A 22,258-nucleotide genomic window follows, 5' to 3' on the forward strand; every position below is an offset into this window, starting at 1 on the left:
CCAGTGTCGATGGCGATGATGCAAAGTTACAGCCTAAAATGGCTAAAGCCATCCGCTACATGATTATAGCAATGAAAGATGTGTTGCACATCACAGAGGAAACCCCAGTCCCTGACAAGAGGTTTTATATGTTTGGGGAAAAAAGGCACGAGGTGACCTTTCCCCCGTCACATGAGTTAAATGAGTTATGTGAAAAAGCTTGGGAATCTCAAGATAGAAAACTGCAGATTTCCAAACGGATGCTTATGGCGTATCCTTTCCCGCCAACGGACAGGTTACGCTGGGAATCCTCGCCTAGGGTAGACAAAGCTTTAACACGCTTATCCAAGAGGGTAGCCCTGCCGTCACAGGATACGGCCACCCTAAAAGATGCTGCGGATAGAAAGCAGGAGGGTATCCTGAAGTCGATTTATACACATTCAGGTACCTTACTAAGGCCGGCGATTGCCTGGTGCTGTAGCAGCATGGACAGATACCTTATCTGAGGAACTTGATACCTTGGACAAGGATACTGTATTACTAACCCTGGGGCATATAAAAGACGCTGTCCTATATATGAGAGATGCTCAAAGAGACGTTAGCCTACTGGGCTATACAATAAATGCAATGTCGATTTCTGCCAGAAGGGTCCTGTGGACTCGGCAATGGACAGGCGATGCCGACTCAAAAAGGCACATGGAGGTTTTACCTTACAAGGGTGAGGAATTGTTTGGGGACGGTCTCTCGGACCTGGTGTCCACAGCTACGGCTGGAAAGTCAATTTTTTTGCCATATGTTCCCTCACATCCTAAGAAAGCACCGTATTACCAAATGCAGTCCTTTCGATCACAAAAAGGCAAGAAGGTCCGAGGTGCGTCCTTTCTTGCCAGAGGCAGGGGTAGAGGAAAAAAGCTGCACAATACAGCTAGTTCCCAGGAACAGAAGTCCTCCCCGGCTTCCACTAAATCCACCGCATGACGCTGGGGCTCCACAGGCGGAGCTAGGCCCGGTGGGGGCGCGTCTCCGAAATTTCAGCCACAAGTGGGTTCACTCCCAGGTGGATCCCTGGGCTATAGAGATTGTGTCTTAGGGATACAAGCTGGAATTCGAAGAGATGCCCCCTCACCGTTACCTCAAATCGGCCCTGCCAGCTTCCCCCTTAGAGAGGGAAATAGTGTTAGCTGCAATTCACAAATTGTATCTTCAGCAGGTGGTGGTAAAGGTTCCCCTCCTTCAACAGGGAAGGGGTTACTATTCGACCATATTGAATTTAAAATCCCTGAATATATACCTGAAAAGGTTCAAGTTCAAGATGGAATCGCTCAGAGCGGTCATTGCAAGCCTGGAAGGGGGGGATTTTATTGTGTCTCTGGACATCAAGGATGCTTACTTGCATGTCCCCATTTATCCACCTCATCAGGCGTACCTCAGATTTGTGGTACAGGACTGTCATTACCAATTCCAGACGTTGCCGTTTGGTCTCTCCACGGCACCGAGAATATTTACCAAGGTAATGGCGGAAATGATGGTGCTCCTGCGACGGCAAGGAGTCACAATTATCCCATACTTGGACGATCTCCTCATAAAGGCGAGGTCCAGAGAGCAGTTGCTGATCAGCGTGGCACGCTCTCGGGAAGTGTTACAACAGCACGGCTGGATTCTGAATATTCCAAAGTCGCAGTTGATTCCTACGACTCGTCTGCCCTTCCTGGGCATGATTCTGGACACAGACCAGAAAAGGGTTTATCTCCCGATGGAGAAGGCTCAGGAGCTCATGACACTGGTCAGAGACCTATTAAAACCAAAACAGGTGTCGGTGCATCACTGCACACGAGTCCTGGGAAAGATGGTGGCATCATACGAGGCCATTCCCTTCGGCAGGTTCCATGCGAGGACCTTTCAATGGGATCTGTTGGACAAGTGGTCCGGATCACATCTACAAATGCATCGGCTCATCACCCTATCCCCCGGGGCCAGGGTGTCGCTCCTGTGGTGGTTGCAGAGTACTCACCTTCTCGAGGGCCGCAGATTCGGCATTCAGGACTGGGTCCTGGTGACCACGGACGCAAGCCTCCGAGGGTGGGGAGCAGTCACACAGGGAAGAAATTTCCAAGGTCTGTGGTCAAGTCAGGAGACTTGCCTTCACATCAACATCCTGGAACTAAGGGCAATTTACAACGCCCTACGTCAAGCGGAGACCCTGCTTCGCGACCGACCGGTGCTGATTCAGTCAGACATCACCGCAGTGGCTCATGTAAACCGCCAAGGCGGCACAAGGAGCAGGGTGGCAATGGCGGAAGCCACCAGAATTCTTCGCTGGGCAGAGAGACACGTAAGCGCACTGTCAGCAGTGTTCATTCCAGGAGTGGACAACTGGGAAGCAGACTTCCTCAGCAGGCACGACCTCCACCCGGGAGAGTGGGGACTTCATCAAGAAGTCTTCACGCAGATTGCAAGTCGGTGGGAACTGCCACAAGTAGACATGATGGCATCCCGCCTCAACAAAAAGCTACAGAGGTATTGCGCCAGGTCAAGAGACCCTCAGGCGATGCTGTAGACGCACTAGTGACACCGTGGGTGTTCCAGTCGGTCTATGTATTTCCTCCTCTTCCTCTCATACCCAAGGTGCTGAGAATCATAAGAAGAAGAGGAGTGAGAACAATACTCATTGTTCCGGATTGGCCAAGAAGGACTTGGTATCCAGAGCTGCAAGAAATGCTCACAGAGGACCCATGGCCTCTGCCTCTAAGACAGGACTTGTTGCAACAGGGGCCCTGTCTGTTCCAAGACTTACTGCGGCTGCGTTTGACGGCATGGCGGTTGAACGCCGGATCCTAGCAGAAAAAGGCATTCCGAATGAGGTTATTCCTATGCTGATAAAGGCTAGGAAGGACGTGACGGCTAAACATTATCACCGTATATGGCGAAAATATGTTGCTTGGTGGGAGGCCAGGAATGCCCCTACGGAGGAATTCCAGCTGGGCCAATTCCTTCACTTCCTACAGTCGGGAGTGACTTTGGGCCTAAAATTGGGTTCCATTAAGGTCCAGATTTCGGTCCTATCCATTTTCTTTCAAAAAGAACTGGCTTCTCTACCTGAAGTTCAGACGTTTGTAAAGGGAGTGCTGCATATTCAGCCCCCTTTTGTGCCTCCAGTGGCACCTTGGGATCTTAACGTGGTGTTGAGTTTCCTGAAGTCACACTGGTTTGAGCCACTTAAAACCGTGGAGTTAAAATTTCTCACGTGGAAGGTGGTCATGCTATTAGCCTTGGCTTCAGCTAGGCGTGTGTCAGAATTAGCGGCTTTGTCACATAAAAGCCCCTATCTGGTTTTCCATATGGACAGGGCAGAATTGCGGACCCGTCCGCAATTTCTGCCAAAAGTGGTGTCATCTTTTCATATGCACCAACCTATTGTGGTGCCTGTGGCTACTCGTGACTTGGACTTGGACCACTAGATGTGGTCAGGGCTTTGAAGGTTTATGTAGCCAGAACGGCTAGAGTCAGGAAAACTGAGTCGGTGTTTATCCTGTATGCACCCAACAAGCTGGGTGCTCCTGCTTCAAAGCAAACTATTGCTCGCTGGATCTGTAACACGATTCAGCAGGCTCATTCTGCGGCTGGATTGCCGCTGCCAAAATCAGTAAAAGCCCATTCCACAAGGAAGGTGGTCTCTTCTTGGGCGGCTGCCCGAGGGGTCTCGGCATTACAGCTTTGCCGAGCAGCTACTTGGTCGGGTTCAAACACTTTTGCAAAGTTCTACGAGTTTGATACCCTGGCTGAGGAGGACCTTGTGTTTGCGCATTCGGTGCTGCAGAGTCATCCGCACTCTCCCGCCCGTTTGGGAGCTTTGGTATAATCCCCATGGTCCTTACGGAGTCCCCAGCATCCACTAGGACGTTAGAGAAAATAAGATTTTACTTACCGGTAAATCTATTTCTCGTTGTCCGTAGTGGATGCTGGGCGCCCGTCCCAAGTGCGGACTTCTTCTGTAATGCTTGTATATAGTTATTGCTTACATAAGGGTTATGTTATTGTTGCATCAGGGTTGATCTGATGCTCTCTTGTTGTTCATACTGTTAACTGGGTAAGTTTATCACAAGTTATACGGTGTGATTGGTGTGGCTGGTATGAGTCTTGCCTGGATTCCAAAATCCTTTCCTTGTACTGTCAGCTCTTCCGGGCACAGTTTCTCTAACTGAGGTCTGGAGGAGGGATATAGAGGGAGGAGCCAGAGCACACCAGTATCCAAATTCTTTCTTAAAGTGCCCTGTCTCCTGCGGAGCCCGTCTATTCCCCATGATCCTTACGGAGTCCCCAACATCCACTACGGACTACGAGAAATAGATTTACCGGTAAGTAAAATCGTATTTTTTATATATATATATATATATATATATATATGAGAGAGAGAATCCAAACTCCTCTCTCACCTACAAAGCCCTCATTCACTCTTGATTTCTATATAACTCCGCTCCATCCTCATTTCCACTCACACTCGCTCCTGGCCACTCTGCCCTGGTCACCATTTCCCACTCCTCCTTCCAGGATTTCTCCCGTGCTGCTCCCAACCTCTGGATTCCCCTCCAACCCCCATCAGACACTCACCCAGCCTCCCTACTCTTTACACCTTAAGACAAATCTCTTCATTCACCCTTCCTCATAACTCTCCGGCCTCTGCTCCCTTCTCTCCCCTTGCGTCCCCCCGACACCCCCTTTAGAAGATAAGCTGTTGTTTTCTCTAGGGACCATATAAATAAAAGATATTAAAAGAAACTTGCGGCAGTTGTTTCCTGTACCGGACTGTCCATTATACGCTTGTTGATGATATTTGTACTCTGTTCCCTCCATAGACCTCCCGCACAATGGAATTTTCCATCATGGCTGACATCCTCTGCCCACCCTCCATTGTACCGAGCGCTGGAAGTTATTAATAACCCCGAGTTCCTGCAGACTATTATCAGCTCTATCAGTTGTGTGATATGGTGGAGAAGCCGCGTCCTGTTCTTACCCAGAATGGACACATCAATCACTCCAATGTTCCCTCTGCCAACACTGTTGTCGTCCTGCACATTGACGTAACACCGGTATTGCCCGGAGTCTGTGGCCTGAGTTCTGTTAATTACTATTGAAATGTTTTTGGCAGGCATGGGGTGGACAAAGCTCAGCCGGCCTTTGAAATCCTCAGATATGTCAACTTCTCCACCCATGTATTTCAAAATCTGCAAATTCAAGAACATACGTCAGTGGAGAGGACCACCAATGGTCAGGTCGCTGGTCAACGTTATTTTACATATTGGAATAAAGAAGTATGACAGCAGATGTTTTAACTTTAAAGGTAGTATAACCTCTATGCATGCTTTCAGTTTGAACACACCCCACCCAAGTCTAACTCTCTCTGCACATGTTACATCTGCCCCACCTGCACTGGAAGATTTTGCTTTTGCGATCAAACTTGAATAAGACCCATAGTCCCGTACCCAGAGGAGAGGACTTTGGGCCTACTTCAAGGTTGATTGCAAAAGCAAAACCTTCCTCTAATGGGCAAAACCATGTGCAGTGCAGGTGGGGCAGATGTAACACGTGCAGAGAGAGTTAGATTTAGGTGGGGTGTGTTTAAACTGAAATCTAAATTGCAGTGTAAAAATAAAGCAGCCAGTATTTACCCTGCACAGAAACACTATAACCTACCCAAATCTAACTCTCTCTGCACATGTTACATCTGCCCCACCTGCAGTGCACATGGTTTTGCCCATAAGAGGAAGATTTTGCTTTTGCAATCAACCTTGAACTAGGCCCAATATTCAGTACGCTGTACACTATGTTATGTGAGTCTTTTATGCAGTCTAGGCGCTCTTTTTTATCTTCTCTGTGTTGTTTCTAGTCCTTTTAGGACCCAGTCCTTCTAATAACACTGTATTGCCCCATCAGTTATGTAACAAATACCCCTTGCCACACAACCAAGCCCCCAATCTATTAAATTTTGAGAGGATAATTATACCACAATACGATCGGCAGCAGTGCTTTGGGAGTAGATAAAGTAATTATGGAAGGAGAAGGTAAACAATGGAACTGTGCTAAATGGTGAGCTGTGAATAACCAGACACCAGGGTTGTGTACTCTAGACATGGGAAGGATTTTCTGGGCAGAACTGCGCGCTGTACCTGGATCTGCTCTGTCTGTGCTCGTTGTATGAACCAGGTGATATACGGTTTCTCTTTTGAGCTGCTGGAAAACCAGACGGGAAGGGTGATACGCTGTCCCTGCACCGCGGTCACCGATTTCTGCTCCACATGAACCTCCAGCAGCGCCGAGGAGAGACCTGCCGGAAGATGACAGAACTGTTACCATAACTGGAAGCGCTGGAAGAACACGTAACAAAGTAACTATAACATACAGATGTAACAAGTAACTGGAGAAACACTGGAAATGTAACTAGTACCTAGAGAAACACTAACATATAACAAGTAACTGGAGAAACACATAACATGTAACAAAGTAACAAGCAACTGGGAAACACAGAGCATGGAACAAAGGAACAAGTAACTGGAGAAACACTGGAAATGTAACTAGTACCTAGAGAAACACTAACATATAACAAGTAACTGGAGAAACACATAACATGTAACCAGTAACTGGAGAAACACTGGAAATGTAACTAGTACCTAGAGAAACACTAACATATAACCAGTAACTGGAGAAACACTGGAAATGTAACTAGTACCTAGAGAAACACTAACATATAACCAGTATCTGGAGAAACACTGGAAATGTAACTAGTACCTAGAGAAACACTAACATATAACCAGTAACTGGAGAAACACTGGAAATGTAACTAGTACCTAGAGAAACACTAACATATAACCAGTAACTGAAGAAACACTGGAAATGTAACTAGTACCTAGAGAAACACTAACATATAACCAGTAACTGGAGAAACACTGGAAATGTAACTAGTACCTAGAGAAACACTAACATATAACCAGTAACTGGAGACACACATAACATGTAACCAGTAACTGGAGAAACACTGGAAATGTAACTAGCACCTAGAGAAACACTAACATATAACCAGTAACTGGAGAAAAACTGGAAATGTAACTAGTACCTAGAGAAACACTAACATATAACCAGTAACTGGAGAAACACTGGAAATGTAACTAGTACCTAGAGAAACACTAACATATAACCAGTAACTGGAGAAACACATAACATGTAACCAGTAACTGGAGAAACACTGGAAATGTAACTAGCACTTAGAGAAACACTAACATATAACCAGTAACTGGAGAAACACTGGAAATGTAACTAGTACCTAGAGAAACACTAACATATAACCAGTAACTGGAGAAACACTGGAAATGTAACTAGTACCTAGAGAAACACTAACATACAACCAGTAACTGGAGAAACACTGGAAATGTAACTAGTACCTAGAGAAACACTAACATGTAACAAGTAACTGGAGAAACACATAACATGCAATAATGAAAAGGTAACTGGGAAACACATACCATGGAGCAAAGTAACTAGTAACAGGCAAAAAAACAAAAACACATAATGTAGCAAAGGAACAAGTAACTGGGAAACACATAACATATATCAAAGTAACAAGCAACTGGGAAACACATAACACGTAACAAAGTAACAAGTAACTGGGAAAACACAACATGTAACAAAGTAACTGGGAAAACACAACATGCAACAAAGTAACTGGGAAAACATAACATGTAACAAAGTAACTGGGAAAACACAACATGTAACAAAGTAACTGGGAAAACACAACATGTAACAAAGTAACTGGGAAAACATAACATGTAACACAGTAACAAGTAGGTGGAAAACAAATAACATGTGACACTTTAACTGTATTTGGGAAAACATAAAGTAACATGTAACTAGAAAACATAACATGTAACAAGTAAGTGGGAAAATCATAACATGTAACAAAGTAATTGGTAAAAAAACACACACATAAGTAACAAAGTAACAAGTAACTAGGAAACAATAACATGTAACAAAGTAACAAATAATAGAGGAACAAATAATTTAACAAGTATTTGGAAAACATATACTGTAACATGTAACAAATTAACTGGTAAAAAAACATAACAAGTAATAAAGTAACAAGTAACTGGGAAACACGTAACAAGTATTGGGGGGGGGGGACTTGTAACAAAGTATGGGAAACATAACATGCAACAAATTAACAAGTAACTGGGAAACACATAACATGTAACAAAGGAACAAGTAACTGGAAAACACATAACATGTAACAAAGTAACAAGTAACTGGGAAAAAAATAACGTAACAAAGTAACTGGAAAACATAAACCATGTAACAAAGTAACAAGTAACTGGGAAACACATAACATGTAACAAAGGAACAAGTAACTGGGAAACACATAACATGTAACAAAGTAACTGGAAAAAAAATAACATGTAACAAAGTAACTGGAAAACATAAACCATGTAACAAAGTAACAAGTAACTGGGAAACACATAACATGTAACAAAGTAACAAGTAACTGGGAAACACATAACATGTAACAAAGGAACAAGTAACTGGGAAACACATAACATGTAACAAAGGAACAAGTAACTGGAAAAAAAATAACATGTAACAAAGTAACTGGAAAACATAAACCATGTAACAAAGTAACAAGTAACTGGGAAACACATAACATGTAACAAAGTAACAAGTAACTGGGAAACACATAACATGTAACAAAGTAACAAGTAACTGGAAAATAAAAACCATGTAACAAAGTAACAAGTAACTGGAAAATAAAAACCATGTAACAAAGTAACAAGTAAACTGGGAAAAAAAAGAACATGTAACAAAGTGTTCGGGAAAACACATAATATTTAAAAAAATAACACATCACTGGGAAAACACATAACATGGAACAAAGTAACAAGTATCTGGGAACACATGTTGTAAAGTGTAAAAAATGAGTAATTTTCTCAAATATTCGCCATATACATATCTGGTGTGCATGGAACAAAACAAACTTTTCCAATGTTATATATTTGTCTTTCTTTCTAAAACTTGATAGTCCAGCTCCAAAAAGGTTATTATCTATTCATATAATACATGTATAAGTACAAACCCTGGCAAGCTATAATCACAACTGTATAATCATGTAAGAAATTCCAACATATCACAGGAACTCATAAACATTTCACGGAACTGGTCCGAAGTGAATGATTAAGAACATGCCATATAAGGTCCTGCACAATATGTTACAAAGGTTTATAATAAATACCTGCATAATCACAGAAAAAAAACATAATGTATGCGAGACGTCCTCCTGACCACTGCACAGAATTATACCTGCCCTCCCCTACTGACAGGGGTATCTGCATGTAAGTCTCAGGATAGATAGAGCCATTGTAACTCCATGCCCTACTCAGTGCATAGGCCCACCAGTTCTATTCTCTGAAGAAAAAGAAGAACCACTTATTCGGGCAGCTGCAGAACGATCTGGAGGAAATTACTTAATTAGTTGCTGGAGAATTAGATGATTAATTAATTTGGGGGAAACATGGCTATTATTAATGATGCACTGGCTCGGGAAGATCAGAAAGGCCTTTCATTGGATATACAGTATATAGTCCTCATTGATCCGGCTTTATCAGCCACAGAACAGAGGGTAATGTCTGGTAATGTAACTGGGGATCAATAATTAACCTAAATAGACCGAATTACTGCTGGAGAGAGAATAACGTGAAATATTTAACTGTTACCCGGCTACAGTATAACAGCTCAGTACAGCGGGGAGAGAGCGGAGCGGATGAGTCTAAATCTCATTATTAATGTATCATGCAGAATGTATTATTCTTATAAGAACCAATTGTTTCAAATCATTAACCCTTCCTCGTGTAGGGACACAGATTGGAAGCTATTTTGACTAGTGATATTTCTCTGTGTGGGTATTTAACACGTAGATCAACATGGACTTAGGCCGACACGGTCAAAAGTTTGACATACAATAGTCGACACATTTTTTCTTTTACCCTAATCCTAACCCTCCGCATTGTGTCTATCCGCCCCCTTCCGCAGCCTACCCCTAACTCTCCTCCAATGCCTGACCACAACCGCCACCTCCAGCAGCCTAAACCGAACCCTCCCCCGCTCTCCTAACCCTAAAAGTCATGAAGAACATTGTGTCAACCTTTTCTGCGTCAACAATTTGGGAATCAATGTTTCAACCATATTGACCTTTTGCCTGTGTAACATCTGGTTTCGATCTAGTGACCGTCTTTTTACTGTCTATCTACCATCCGGTACCGACACAGAGCTACCCCGGCATCTTCCGAGCTCTGGAGAGTAAGGGGTCACTAGGAACCAGTGACATCACAGAGGGTGCAGCCTATCCAGTCACTAGGAACCAGTGACATCACTGAGAGTGCAGCCTATCCAGTCACTAGGAACCAGTGACATCACAGAGGGTGCAGCCTATCCAGTCACTAGGAACCAGTGACATCACTGAGAGTGCAGCCTATCCAGTCACTAAGAGCCAGTGACATCACTGAGAGCGTAGCCTATCCAGTCACTAGGAGCCAGTGACATCACTGAGAGTGCAGCCTATCCAGTCACTAGGAGCCAGTGACATCACTGAGAGTGCAGCCTATCCAGTCACTTGGAGCCAGTGACATCACTGAGAGTGCAGCCTATCCAGTCACTAGGAGCCAGTGACATCACTCAGGGTGCAGGCTATCCAGTCACTAGGAGCCAGTGACATCACTGAGAATGCAGCCTATCCAGTCACTAGGAGCCAGTGACATCACTGAGAGTGCAGCCTATCCTGTCACTAGGGACCAGTGACATTACTGAGAGTGCAGCCTATCCAGTCACTAGGAACCGGTGACATCACTGAGAATGCAGCCTATGCAGTCACTAGGAGCCAGTGACATCACTGAGAGTGCAGCCTATCCAGTCACTAGGAACCGGTGACATCACTGAGAATGCAGCCTATGCAGTCACTAGGAGCCAGTGACATCACTGAGAGTGCAGCCTATCCAGTCACTAGGAGCCAGTGACATCACTGAGAGTGCAGCCTATCCAGTCACTAGGAGCCAGTGACATCACTGAGAGTGCAGCCTATCCAGTCACTAGGAGCCAGTGACATCACTGAGAGTGCAGCCTATCCACTCACTAGGAGCCAGTGACATCACTGAGAGTGCAGCCTATCCAGTCACTAGGAGCCAGTGACATCACTCAGGGTGCAGGCTATCCAGTCACTAGGAACTGGTGACATCACTGAGAATGCAGCCTATCCAGTCACTAGGAGCCAGTGACATCACTGAGAATGCAGCCTATGCAGTCACTAGGAGCCAGTGACATCACTGAGAGTGCAGCCTATCCAGTCACTAGGAGCCAGTGACATCACTGAGAGTGCAGCCTATCCAGTCACTAGGGACCATTGACATCACTGAGAGTGCAGCCTATACAGTTACTAGGAGCCGGTGACATCACTGAGAGTGCGGCCTATCCAGTCACTAGGAGCCAGTGACATCACTGAGAGTGCAGCCTATCCAGTCACTAGCAACCAGTGACATCACTGAGAGTGCAGCCTATCCAGTCACTAGGAACCAGTGACATCACTGAGAGCGCAGCCGATCCATTCATTCCTACCATAAAAAAATAGCAAGCACATAAGCAAGAGGTACAGATGTGAGACAGAGGGCCATGGCACCTTACAGTCTGAGGGATATGGCGATGCTGAGACAGTAGGCGATAGGGGGACTAAGAGCAGAGATGGGTCTGAAGCTGATAGAACATACAGATGGAGTAGTATCATGTGGGGGGGGTAGGATCAGGTGGGGGGGAGGGTAGTATCAGGTGGGGGGGAGGATAGGATCAGGTGGGGGGGGGGTAGGATCAGGTGGGGGGGGGGGGTAGGATCAGGTGGGGGGAGGGTAGGATCAGGTGGGGGGGAGGGTAGGATCAGGTGGGCGGGGGAGGGTAGGATCAGGTGGGGGGAGGGTAGGATCGGGTGGGGGGGAGGGTAGTATCAGGTGGGGGGGTTGGTAGTATCAGGTGGGGGGAGAGTAGGATCAGGTGGGGGGAGGGTAGGATCAGGTGGGGGGTAGGATCAGGTGGGGGGGAGGGTAGTATCAGGTGGGGGTGGGTAGGATCAGGTGGGGGGGTAGAATCAGGTGGGGACTGGGTAGGATTAGGTGGGGGGAGGGTAGGATCAGGTGGGGGGAGGGTAGGATCAGGTGGGGGGAGGGTAGGATCAGGTGGGGGGAGGGTAGGATCAGGTGGGGGGGAGGTTAGGATCAGGTGGGGGGTGGGTAGGATCAGGTGGGGGGAGGGTAGGATCAGGTGGGGGGGAGGGCAGGATCAGGTTGGGGGGAGGGCAGGATCAGGTGGGGGGGGAGGGTAGGATCAGGTGGGGGGAGGGTAGGATTAAGTTGGGGGGGAGGGGAGGATCAGGTGGGGGGGAGGGTAGGATCAGGTGGGGGGGAGGGCAGGATCAGGTTGGGGGGAGGGCAGGATCAAGTGGGGGGGAGGGTAGTACCAGGTGGGGGGTAGTATCAGGTGGGGGGTGGGTAGGCTCAGGTGGGGGGGGGAGGGTAGGATCAGGTGGGGGGGATGGCAGGATCAGGTGGAGTGAAGGTAGGATCAGGTGGGGGGGGGCAGGATCAGGTGGGGGGGAGGGTAGGATCAGGTGGGGGGGGGTAGGATCAGGTGGGGGGAGGGTAGGATCAGGTGGGGGGTAGGATCAGGTGGGGGGGAGGGTAGGATCAGGTTGGGGGGAGGGCAGGATCAGGTGGGGGGGAGGGTAGGATCAGGTGGGGGGGTTGAATCAGGTGGGGGGTGAGGGTAGGATCAGGTTGGGGGGAGGGCAGGATCAGGTGGAGGGGAGGGTAGTACCAGGTGGGGGGTAGTATCAGGTGGGGGGGTGGGTAGGCTCAGGTGGGGGGGAGGGTAGGATCAGGTGGGGGGGGGAGGGCAGGATCAGGTGGGGGGGAGGGTAGGATCAGGTGGGGGGGAGGGTATGATCAGGTGGGGGGAGGGTAGGATCAGGTGGGGGGCTAGGATCAGGTGGGGGGGAGGGTAGGATCAGGTGGGGGGGAGGGTAGGATCAGGTTGGGGGGAGGGCAGGATCAGGTGGGGGGGAGGGTAGGATCAGGTGGGGGGGGTTGAATCAGGTGGGGGGGAGGGTAGGATCAGGTGGGGGGGGGGTAGAATCAGGTGGGGGCTGGGTAGGATTAGGTGGGGGGAGGGTAGGATCAGGTGGGGGGGAGGGTAGGATCAGGTGGGGGGAGGGTAGGATCAGGTGGGGGGGAGGTTAGGATCAGGTGGGGGGTGGGTAGGATCAGGTGGGGGGAGGGTAGGATCAGGTGGGGGGAGGGCAGGATCAGGTTGGGGGGAGGGCAGGATCAGGTTGGGGGGAGGGCAGGATCAGGTGGGGGGGAGGGGAGGATCAGGTGGGGGGAGGGTAGGATCAGGTGGGGGGTGGGTAGGATTAAGTGGGGGGGAGGGGAGGATTAGGTGGGGGGGAGGGTAGGATCAGGTGGGGGGGAGGGCAGGATCAGGTTGGGGGGAGGGCAGAATCAGGTGGGGGGGGAGGGTAGTACCAGGTGGGGGGTAGTATCAGGTGGGGGGGTGGGTAGGCTCAGGTGGGGGGGGAGGGTAGGATCAGGTGGGGGGGATGGCAGGATCAGGTGGGGTGAGGGTAGGATCAGGTGGGGGGGGGAGGGCAGGATCAGGTGGGGGGGAGGGTAGGATCAGGTGGGGGGGAGGGTAGGATCAGGTGGGGGGGTAGGATCAGGTGGGGGGAGGGTAGGATCAGGTGGGGGGAAGGGTAGGATCAGGTTGGGGGGAGGGCAGGATCAGGTGGGGGGGAGGGTAGGATCAGGTGGGGGGGAGGGCAGGATCAGGTGGGGAGGAGGGTAGGATCAGGTGGGGGGGGGTTGAATCAGGTGGGGGTGAGGGTAGGATCAGGCTGGGGGGAGGGCAGGATCAGGTGGGGGGGAGGGTAGTACCAGGTGGGGGGTAGTATCAGGTGGGGGGGTGGGTAGGCTCAGGTGGGGGGGAGGGTAGGATCAGGTGGGGGGGAGGGCAGGATCAGGTGGGGGGAGGGTAGGATCAGGTGGGGGGGAGAGTAGGATCAGGTGGGGGGGAGGGTAGGATCAGGTGGGGGGGGTAGGATCAGGTGGGGGGGTAGGATCAGGTGGGGGGGAGGGTAGGATCAGGTGGGGGGGAGGGTAGGATCAGGTTGGGGGGAGGGCAGGATCAGGTGGGGGGGAGGGTAGGATCAGGTGGGGGGGGGTTGAATCAGGTGGGGGGGAGGGTAGGATCAGGTGGGGGGGAGGGTAGGATCAGGTGGGGAGGGTAGGATCAGGTGGGGGGAGGCCAGTATCAGGTGGGGGGGGTAGGATCAGGTGGGGGGGAGGGTAGAATCAGGTTGGGGGGAGGGCAGGATCAGGTGGGGGGGAGGGTAGGATCAGGTGGGGGGGTAGGATCAGGTGGGGGGGAGGGTAGGATCAGGTGGGGGGGAGGGTAGGATCAGGTTGGGGGGAGGGCAGGATCAGGTGGGGGGGAGGGTAGGATCATGAGGGGGGGGTGTAGGATCAGGTGGGGGGGAGGGTAGGATCAGGTTGGGGGGAGGGTAGGATCAGGTGGGGGGGAGGGTAGGTGGGTTAGGCTATAGTAAAGAGTTGGTATCTGAGAGAGTGCATGAAGGATTGTAGCTGGTGGAGTCTGGGCATGCGGGAAGAGCGTTATATAAATGGGGGTAGTATGGAAGAGGCCAGCAATGGGGCAGGAGGAGCGGGGTAGGTCAGGACCAGTGGCAGAGGGCGCGTATAGCCTGATGAGGTCAGAGATGTATGGGGGGCAGTTGGGAAGGGATTGGATGGTGAGTAATTTGAATTAAACAGTGAAAGAGATGAGGAACCAGTGTAGGGATGATCTGAGCAGTGCAGCCGGTATGGACCGGCTAGAGAGGACGACGAGCTGCGCATGACATCACCAGGAACCAGTGACATCACTGAGGCACGAGGCATCACTGTACAACTTAGCACTGTGCCCAGATCTCTGCCCACGGTGTGACTATCACATAAAACATGTACAGAACAATAAATGTAATGCATTCCGCTAATGCCGCCCCGTAGCTAGTGGAGAAAGGATTGTTCTTATTAAGTCTTTCACGTGTGTAATTTGGGATTATGACAGTAAGGGAAAGGACAGGACCCTGAGCAGCGCATTCTGCCCCCAGCGCTCAGTCTCTCTGATTAGCCGAGCGCTGAGGAAAGGGACTTATTCTGCCTAGTTGCACATTAGAGGACGCAGCACACAATGTGTAGTGTTTAACCTTCGCTGCGACGTACCCAGCTACCACGCACACTAGCACAGCAATGGCTTCTGCACCGACACTATGTCCTCCGTGTCCCCGAGCAGACTCCGAGTGTGTCCTGGGACACTGACAAGAGCAGGACATAGGCTGGTGTGAGAGGGCAGGGAAGCTATACCCAGAACTGGGCACTCTCTCAGGTGATGGCTGGCGCAGGACATTGCACCAGCCTGGGCTACTCTAGGGGCATCTCTCAGCCCTCTCCTCCAACAGGGACTAACTCATCTACAGATTTGGTCCCTATAAGGCAACGTTAGATTGCAGCGCTGGTTTCCAGCGTGCCGGGGGTTAATATGTGCATGGCACGTGTAGCTGGCTCTAGTAGTTGGGCATCAATGCTTCAAACCGGAACACTGAGCACAAGTCTGCAATTCACAATAAATGTGTGGGGTTTTTTTCTGCCTCCTGGTAGAAATATAACCTCAGATTAACTTTATTTCTAACCTATCTACCTGTGGGCTGGAGATTTCAGCCGACATGTATCAACTGAGTTTTAACAACATAGCGGACTAAGGGGGTCATTCCGAGTTGTTCGCTTGTTGCCAATTTTCGCAACGGAGCGATTAAGGCAAAAATGCGCATGTCCATGGTACGCACTACGCATGCGGTAAGTATTTTAGCACAAAATTTAGTAGATTTACTCACGTCCGAACTAAGAATTTTCATCGGTGAAGTGATCGGAGTGTGATTGACAGGAAGTGGGTGTTTCTGGGCGGAAACTGACCGTTTTCTGGGAGTGTGCGGAAAAACGCAGGCGTGCCAGGAAAAAACGTGGGAGTGGCTGGAGAAACGGGGGAGTGGCTGGCCGAACGCAGGGCGTGTTTGTGACGTTGAACCAGGAACGAAACGGCTTGAGCTGATCGCAATCTGTGTGTAGGTCTGGAGCTACTCAGAAACTGCTAAGAATTTTCTAATCACAATTCTGCTAATCTTTCGTTCACTATTCTGCTAAGCGAAGATACACTCCCAGAGGGCGGCGGCCTAGCTTGTGCAATGCTGCTAAAAGCAGCTAGTGAGCGAACAACTCGGAATCACCCCCTAAGGGTCTGTTTCAGCCATGGGGGGTCATTCCGAGTTGTTCGCTCGTTATTTTTTTGTCGCAACGGAGCGATTAGCCGCTAATGCGCATGCGCAATGTCCGCAGTGCGACTGCGCCAAGTAAATTTGCTATGCAGTTAGGAATTTTACTCACGGCATTACGAGGTTTTTTCTTCGTTCTGGTGATCGTAATGTGATTGACAGGAAGTGGGTGTTTCTGGGCGGAAACAGGCCGTTTTATGGGTGTGTGCGAAAAAACGCTACCGTTTCTGGGAAAAACGCGGGAGTGGCTGGAGAAACGGAGGAGTGTCTGGCCGAACGCTGGGTGTGTTTGTGACGTCAAACCAGGAACAAAACTGACTGAACTGATCGCAGATGCCGAGTAAGTCTGGAGCTACTCAGAAACTGCTAAGAAGTGTCTAATCGCAATTTTGCTAATCTTTCGTTCGCAATTTTGATAAGCTAAGATTCACTCCCAGTAGGCGGCGGCTTAGCGTGTGCAAAGCTGCTAAAAGCAGCTTGCGAGCGAACAACTCGGAATGAGGGCCATGGATGCTATTCACACAGCCAAGGTTTTGTACGCAATGGGTGTGTGAAAGTATGCTAATACCGCAGGAGGCGTCTTGTGTAAGTAGACACTGCGTGTATCTGCGATCCGCTGCTGCGGCCGAACACGCACCATCGGATCATCTGCATGAGCATCGGACATCTGAGTAACCTGCAGATTTCCTCAGGATGTCCAGCGCAGTCACCCAGCAGAGGCCAGGAATTCTGCGCCGGGAGACTCTGACCGTGTCCTCCGCATGCCTACAAAATGGTTTTGTCACCATACCCACGCCCAAACGGCTGTCGCGCCCAATGCACCGAGAGTGATGTCACAGAGCGATATCTACACAGGCGCGGATCTTACACCATCGGAGATGTTCGGAACATTGAGTGAATCAGGCCCTGAGCTGGCACCTCCTCCCCTCCGGGCTGGGCAGTTAGCGGCGGCAGTGCATACACACTGAGCAATACGACGACCATATTGCTCAGTGACGTCACGCCGCGGCCAGACCGCGCAGGTAGCTCTCGGACGACAGTCCAAATTGAGCTGCATGCACGGCCGACAGCGAGGGTCGTTAAAGACCCGCGGGGCCGCACATCGCTCGTTGGCGGCTTCATACACGAGAAAGTAAACAACGCCGCTCAGGAAGGGGGAAATGAGCGACGTCGTTTACTTTCTCGCCAAGTGTGTATACACCTTAACTACACAATAGTTCCATGCAGGAATTCTTCTCCATGCGAAACTTTTTCACAGCTCACCAACAGATTAAAGAGTTATTTAGAATATTTCTACACAAATGAAGATAGTGGTATTGGTGGTCATTCCGAGTTGATTGCTAGCTGCATTAGTTCGCAGCGCAGCGATGAGGCCAAAATGCGTATGCGGCGCAATGCGCACGCGCGATGTACTATTATAACGAACTATGTAGTTTCACACAGGGTCTAGCGAACTTTTCAGTCGCACTGGTGGCCGCAGAGTGATTGACATGAAGTGGGCGTTTCTGGGCGTCAACTGACCGTTTTCAGGGAGTGTTCGGAAAAACGCAGGCGCGGCTGGGCGAACGCAGAACATGTTTGTGACGTCAAAACAGGAACTGAACAGTCTGAAGTCATCGCAAGCGCTGAGTAGGTTTTGAGCTACTCTGAAACTGCACAAAAAAACTTTGCCGCCGCTCTGCGATCCTTTTGTTCGCACTTCTGCTAAGCTAAAATACACTCCCAGTGGGCGGCGGCATAGCGTGTGCACGGCTGCTAAAAACTGCTAGCGAGCGAACAACTCGGAATGACCCCCATAGTATATACCTACAGATACAAAACACAGACATTTCAGATTGAGGTCATATTGGCTTTCAGCGGTAAAAATATACTGAACGGAGGTAAAATGCAGCGCAAAATGGGCGCAAATAATCCCAAAAATATATCCACCCGCCCTGGACCACCGGCAGATAATGCAGCTGTATCCATCTCTGCATGTGTCTGCAATTGCGCAAACCCTCCCTTATTCTGCTTAGCCCACGTTAGAGCCGCCATCCTTATAGGTCATATATAACGTATAACGCTGACGCTGGGCAGTAAATCACAGTCACAGGCGCGGCGACAAGTGCACCAAGGTCTTATATGATAAACATTAACTATAACGCTGCAATGTCAGTGGATATTGTACAGCGCAGCTATGTCAATTACCTGGCAACGTAATATATTAAGCTCAGTCTTTCTAAATGAACGATCACAAAGCTCCGGGTGTCTTTCCCTGTGTATATAACTGTAGCCAACGTTTCAATGCCTTTTAATAGCAGGCATAAGAAACAATACAAACCTGGCTTACCTATGAGGCGCCAATCACCCAGTGAGACAACGCCGTTTCCTGGGGAAGGGCCGCACACCCGGCTGTCGGCGCTGGCCTAATGACATCATCACGCCAGGGGACGCCCGGTGATGACGCAAGTGTATACCCAGCAGTGTGGTAACAGCAGGAAGTTTCCCCAGGCCTCCAACCGGCAGGGGGGCGCAAAATGTTCCAATTTATTGTTTCTGTGTTCCGTCTTTTTGCTTTTATATACAGTACTGTATATATTTATCCATTTGATAATTTGCCAATTTCCAAGTCATAAAAGTTCAACCCTAGCGCCTAAACTAGAAAAGCACTTTTCATCTGAAATCGCCAATAATCCGGTACATCGGTATATGTGTATACAGTATTTTATTTGTAAATTGTAATAAAGTTAAGCATTAAAATCAACTTAATATGCACTTTAATGTTTTTTTGCTTTGGTTTTCAGTAATAGAGGGAGGGAGGCCTCTTCACTTGGGTTTCTCCGGGCCCCACGAACCTCTGACAGGGCCTGGGTATCTACAGATGGAGCCATCTTTATCTTGGCCTTTAATAGGATTAATTGAGCCAGGGCAGTCGGACTTAATCCCCTGCTGTAATGACTTAATCCCCTGCTGTATTGTTGTCTCTGTATTGTATTGCAGCCGAGAACAGTAGATGAAAGGCTTATGCTAATAAGCCTTGGTGCACCTAGGTGCAGCAAAGAGGCCTAGATGGGCGTGGCTCCACCTGTATGTGCCCAGGCCCATCTTTGTAACCGTACGATATGAATGCACAGAGGTACAGCGGCAGCACAGGGCAACGTCAGCAACATAACACAATGGGGGATACAACAATAATAAACTAAATTTAACATTAGAAGAAAAGAAGGAAACTTTTCGGTTACGGTGTGATCTCACCCAGGAGGAAGCGTCGCTCTTCCTGTCACGTCCTTGCCGCTGAGGATAGAATGGAATATTACCAGCGGGCAAACACCCCAAGAACCAGCGCGGGGGTCACTGTATAATAAACATCCTTACATGATTCATCGTACGAGTGACTGCACGTACATAGTATACAGGATTGCTGCGTTCAGGATACCGTCACCAGACATTTACCGATAGACTGCGCTGGGTGAGATAAAACTGGCCCATTGGCAGCTGGGGTCATGTACTAATAAAGGGGGGAAACTGACACAATACTTAGCGCCCAATTAGGAAACGGCTTTGATCCGTCCAATGCGGGTTAGTCCCTGCAAGGGCATAAGTATATTGTCATACCGTAGTGTTGCACGGTCGGTGAAAGCCTGCAGGTTATGGGTGGGATGTATGAGAGAGGGAAATGTGGTGAAACTGGCATTTTCTGAGGTTTACCGTAATACATATGGATCCCCATATGTATCAAAAGGGTCCGCATCTTCCGCAGCACTGGGATCTGTGGTGCCGGCAGGAGGAGTCTATTTCCTGTCATGTGTTTATAAAATGACAGTTGGAAGCAGATTGTCTGGAGCTCCATTTATCATACGCAACAAGATTTAAATTGATGGAACTCATTGATAAATGGGCCCCTGATCTTTCCTATTATAGAACTGTAGCTTGCTCAAAGAACAACACCTTGGCCCTCATTCCGAGTTGATCGCTCGCAAGCTACTTTAAGCAGCCGTGCAAACGCATAGTCGCCGCCCACGGGGGAGTGTATTTTCGCTTTGCAGGAGTGCGAACGCCTGTGCAGCCGAGCGGCAGCAAACACATTTTGTGCAGAACAAGACCAGCCCTGTAGATACTTATTCTGTGCGATGATTGCTGCGACGAAGGTCCCGGTATTGACGTCAGATACCCGCCCAGCAAACGCCCGGCCACGCCTGCGTTTTTCCAAACACTCCCAGAAAACGGTCAGTTGCCACCCAGAAACTCCCACTTCCTGTCAATCTCCTTGCGTCCGCCAGTGCGACTGGAAGCGTCGCTAGAACCTGTGCAAAACCACAAAGCTCTTTGTACTTGTACGGCGCGCCTGCGCATTGCGGTGCATAGGCATGCGCAGATTAACCCCCTTCTGCCATAATCGCTGCGCCGCGAAAATCCGTAGCGAGCGATCAACTCGGAATGACCCCCCCTTGCCCTTGATGTCATGATTGGTGAGCAAATAATAGGTGTTTCCTAGTGTTCCGTATGGAAGCCGGACCGGGCTGTGCGTGTTCCCGGATTATCCGGAAATAACGGAGCAACGCTGAGGAACAGAAAAACACTCTGATGTTTTGTGCATTAATAATAATAATGGCAATGGATTTTATTTAGAGATATCACCGCTTATGCTGACAGCTCCCAGCACTGACGTCGGGCGTTCCTCGCAGTTCCACCCATCCATTATCTGACCATTAGCACAGATGAGCCAGCCTGGAGGTGAGGAACGTTTCATGGCTGCAGTGTCCGGCTTTGCTCTGCATTACTGATGGAGGGACGATGCTTAGACGGTGTGATCAGAGGATAGAGTTTATCAATACCATCAGTAATGGCACTGACGCAACGCTGTCTGCATCCAAAACTGCCCCCAGCCCCTCAGCGGGTACCTCTACTAGAACCGAAGCCTGTAGGGGCTGGTGGCCTTCATTGTGTCTCTGGGGGAGATGTACCGAACCTTGGAGATGGATAAAGTGGAGAAGTTAGCCATAGTAACCTATCAGCCTCTGCCATTCGATAAATGCTAGCCAGAAGCTCACTAGTTGCTATAGGCAACATCTCCATTTTATTTCTGTTTCCACAAATTCCACCCACTCGACGGCCACGGATTTGTGGCAGAACAATCATCCACAGGCCCCAATTTGAATTTATTAGCATTTTTGTTTTCGGCTCGCGTTCGCCGTTGACAGCTCGTGCTCCCGGTTTGACGATGGCGGTCAAGGGGCATCACATAAAAGTTTCAAATTTTTTTCTCTTTTTTTAAGCTCTATTTACATAATATTTTTTAAAGTAATTAAATAAAGCTTTTTTTGTCTTTTACTCCGGCCTTTGAATTAACATTACTGTGCTAGAGATTTGATGTTCTTGTTCAAAGTTTGCCGTTTGCAATAAAAAAAAAACACAAAAATGTAAAAAATTTGTTAGCTCAGCTGTTAAAGTGGAAAAGTTGCACAAAGCACCCAATCAGCGCCTGACTGTTATTATACTGCGCTACATATATGGCAGAACCTCTCCTCCATGGTACATAGGCCTGTATGTGAGGGCACTGTATGGCTAGAGGAACACGCCAGGTACACTGTGAAGTGTTGCATTGCTGTGTATTATTATGTGTGTTTAGCAGTTTGTGTAGTTAGTGTGTTACATGTAGTGCTGAGGTGTGTTACGTGGTGGACGCATGACAAATAGATTCATTTTTTCAGAGTCGAATCCTACTGTAAGTGTATGAGTGTAAGAGATAGAAATGAGATGTCCATGGGGTGTTTCTCTAGCCCAGATCATTGGAGGACGGGTCCGTACATGAACGGGCGAGAGCAGGAAGGTAGAGAATATAAATGTAAT

General features: G+C 48.9%; 1 protein-coding gene across 1 annotated transcript in view; it reads right to left on the reverse strand.

Annotated features, from left to right (window-relative positions):
* The window catches only part of ESAM (endothelial cell adhesion molecule), a 144,736-nt gene that overhangs the window by 48,857 nt on the left and 73,621 nt on the right, over positions 1–22,258 (reverse strand). The window contains exons 2-3 of the mRNA XM_063943738.1: positions 6,144–6,301; positions 4,991–5,201 (exon numbers count right to left, since the gene is read on the reverse strand). Of these exons, the coding sequence (XP_063799808.1) occupies positions 4,991–5,201; positions 6,144–6,301 (369 nt within the window). The remainder of the gene's footprint in view (positions 1–4,990; positions 5,202–6,143; positions 6,302–22,258) is intronic.

The sequence above is a fragment of the Pseudophryne corroboree genome, chromosome 10 (genome assembly GCF_028390025.1).
Source record: "Pseudophryne corroboree isolate aPseCor3 chromosome 10, aPseCor3.hap2, whole genome shotgun sequence".
NCBI lineage: Eukaryota > Metazoa > Chordata > Amphibia > Anura > Myobatrachidae > Pseudophryne > Pseudophryne corroboree.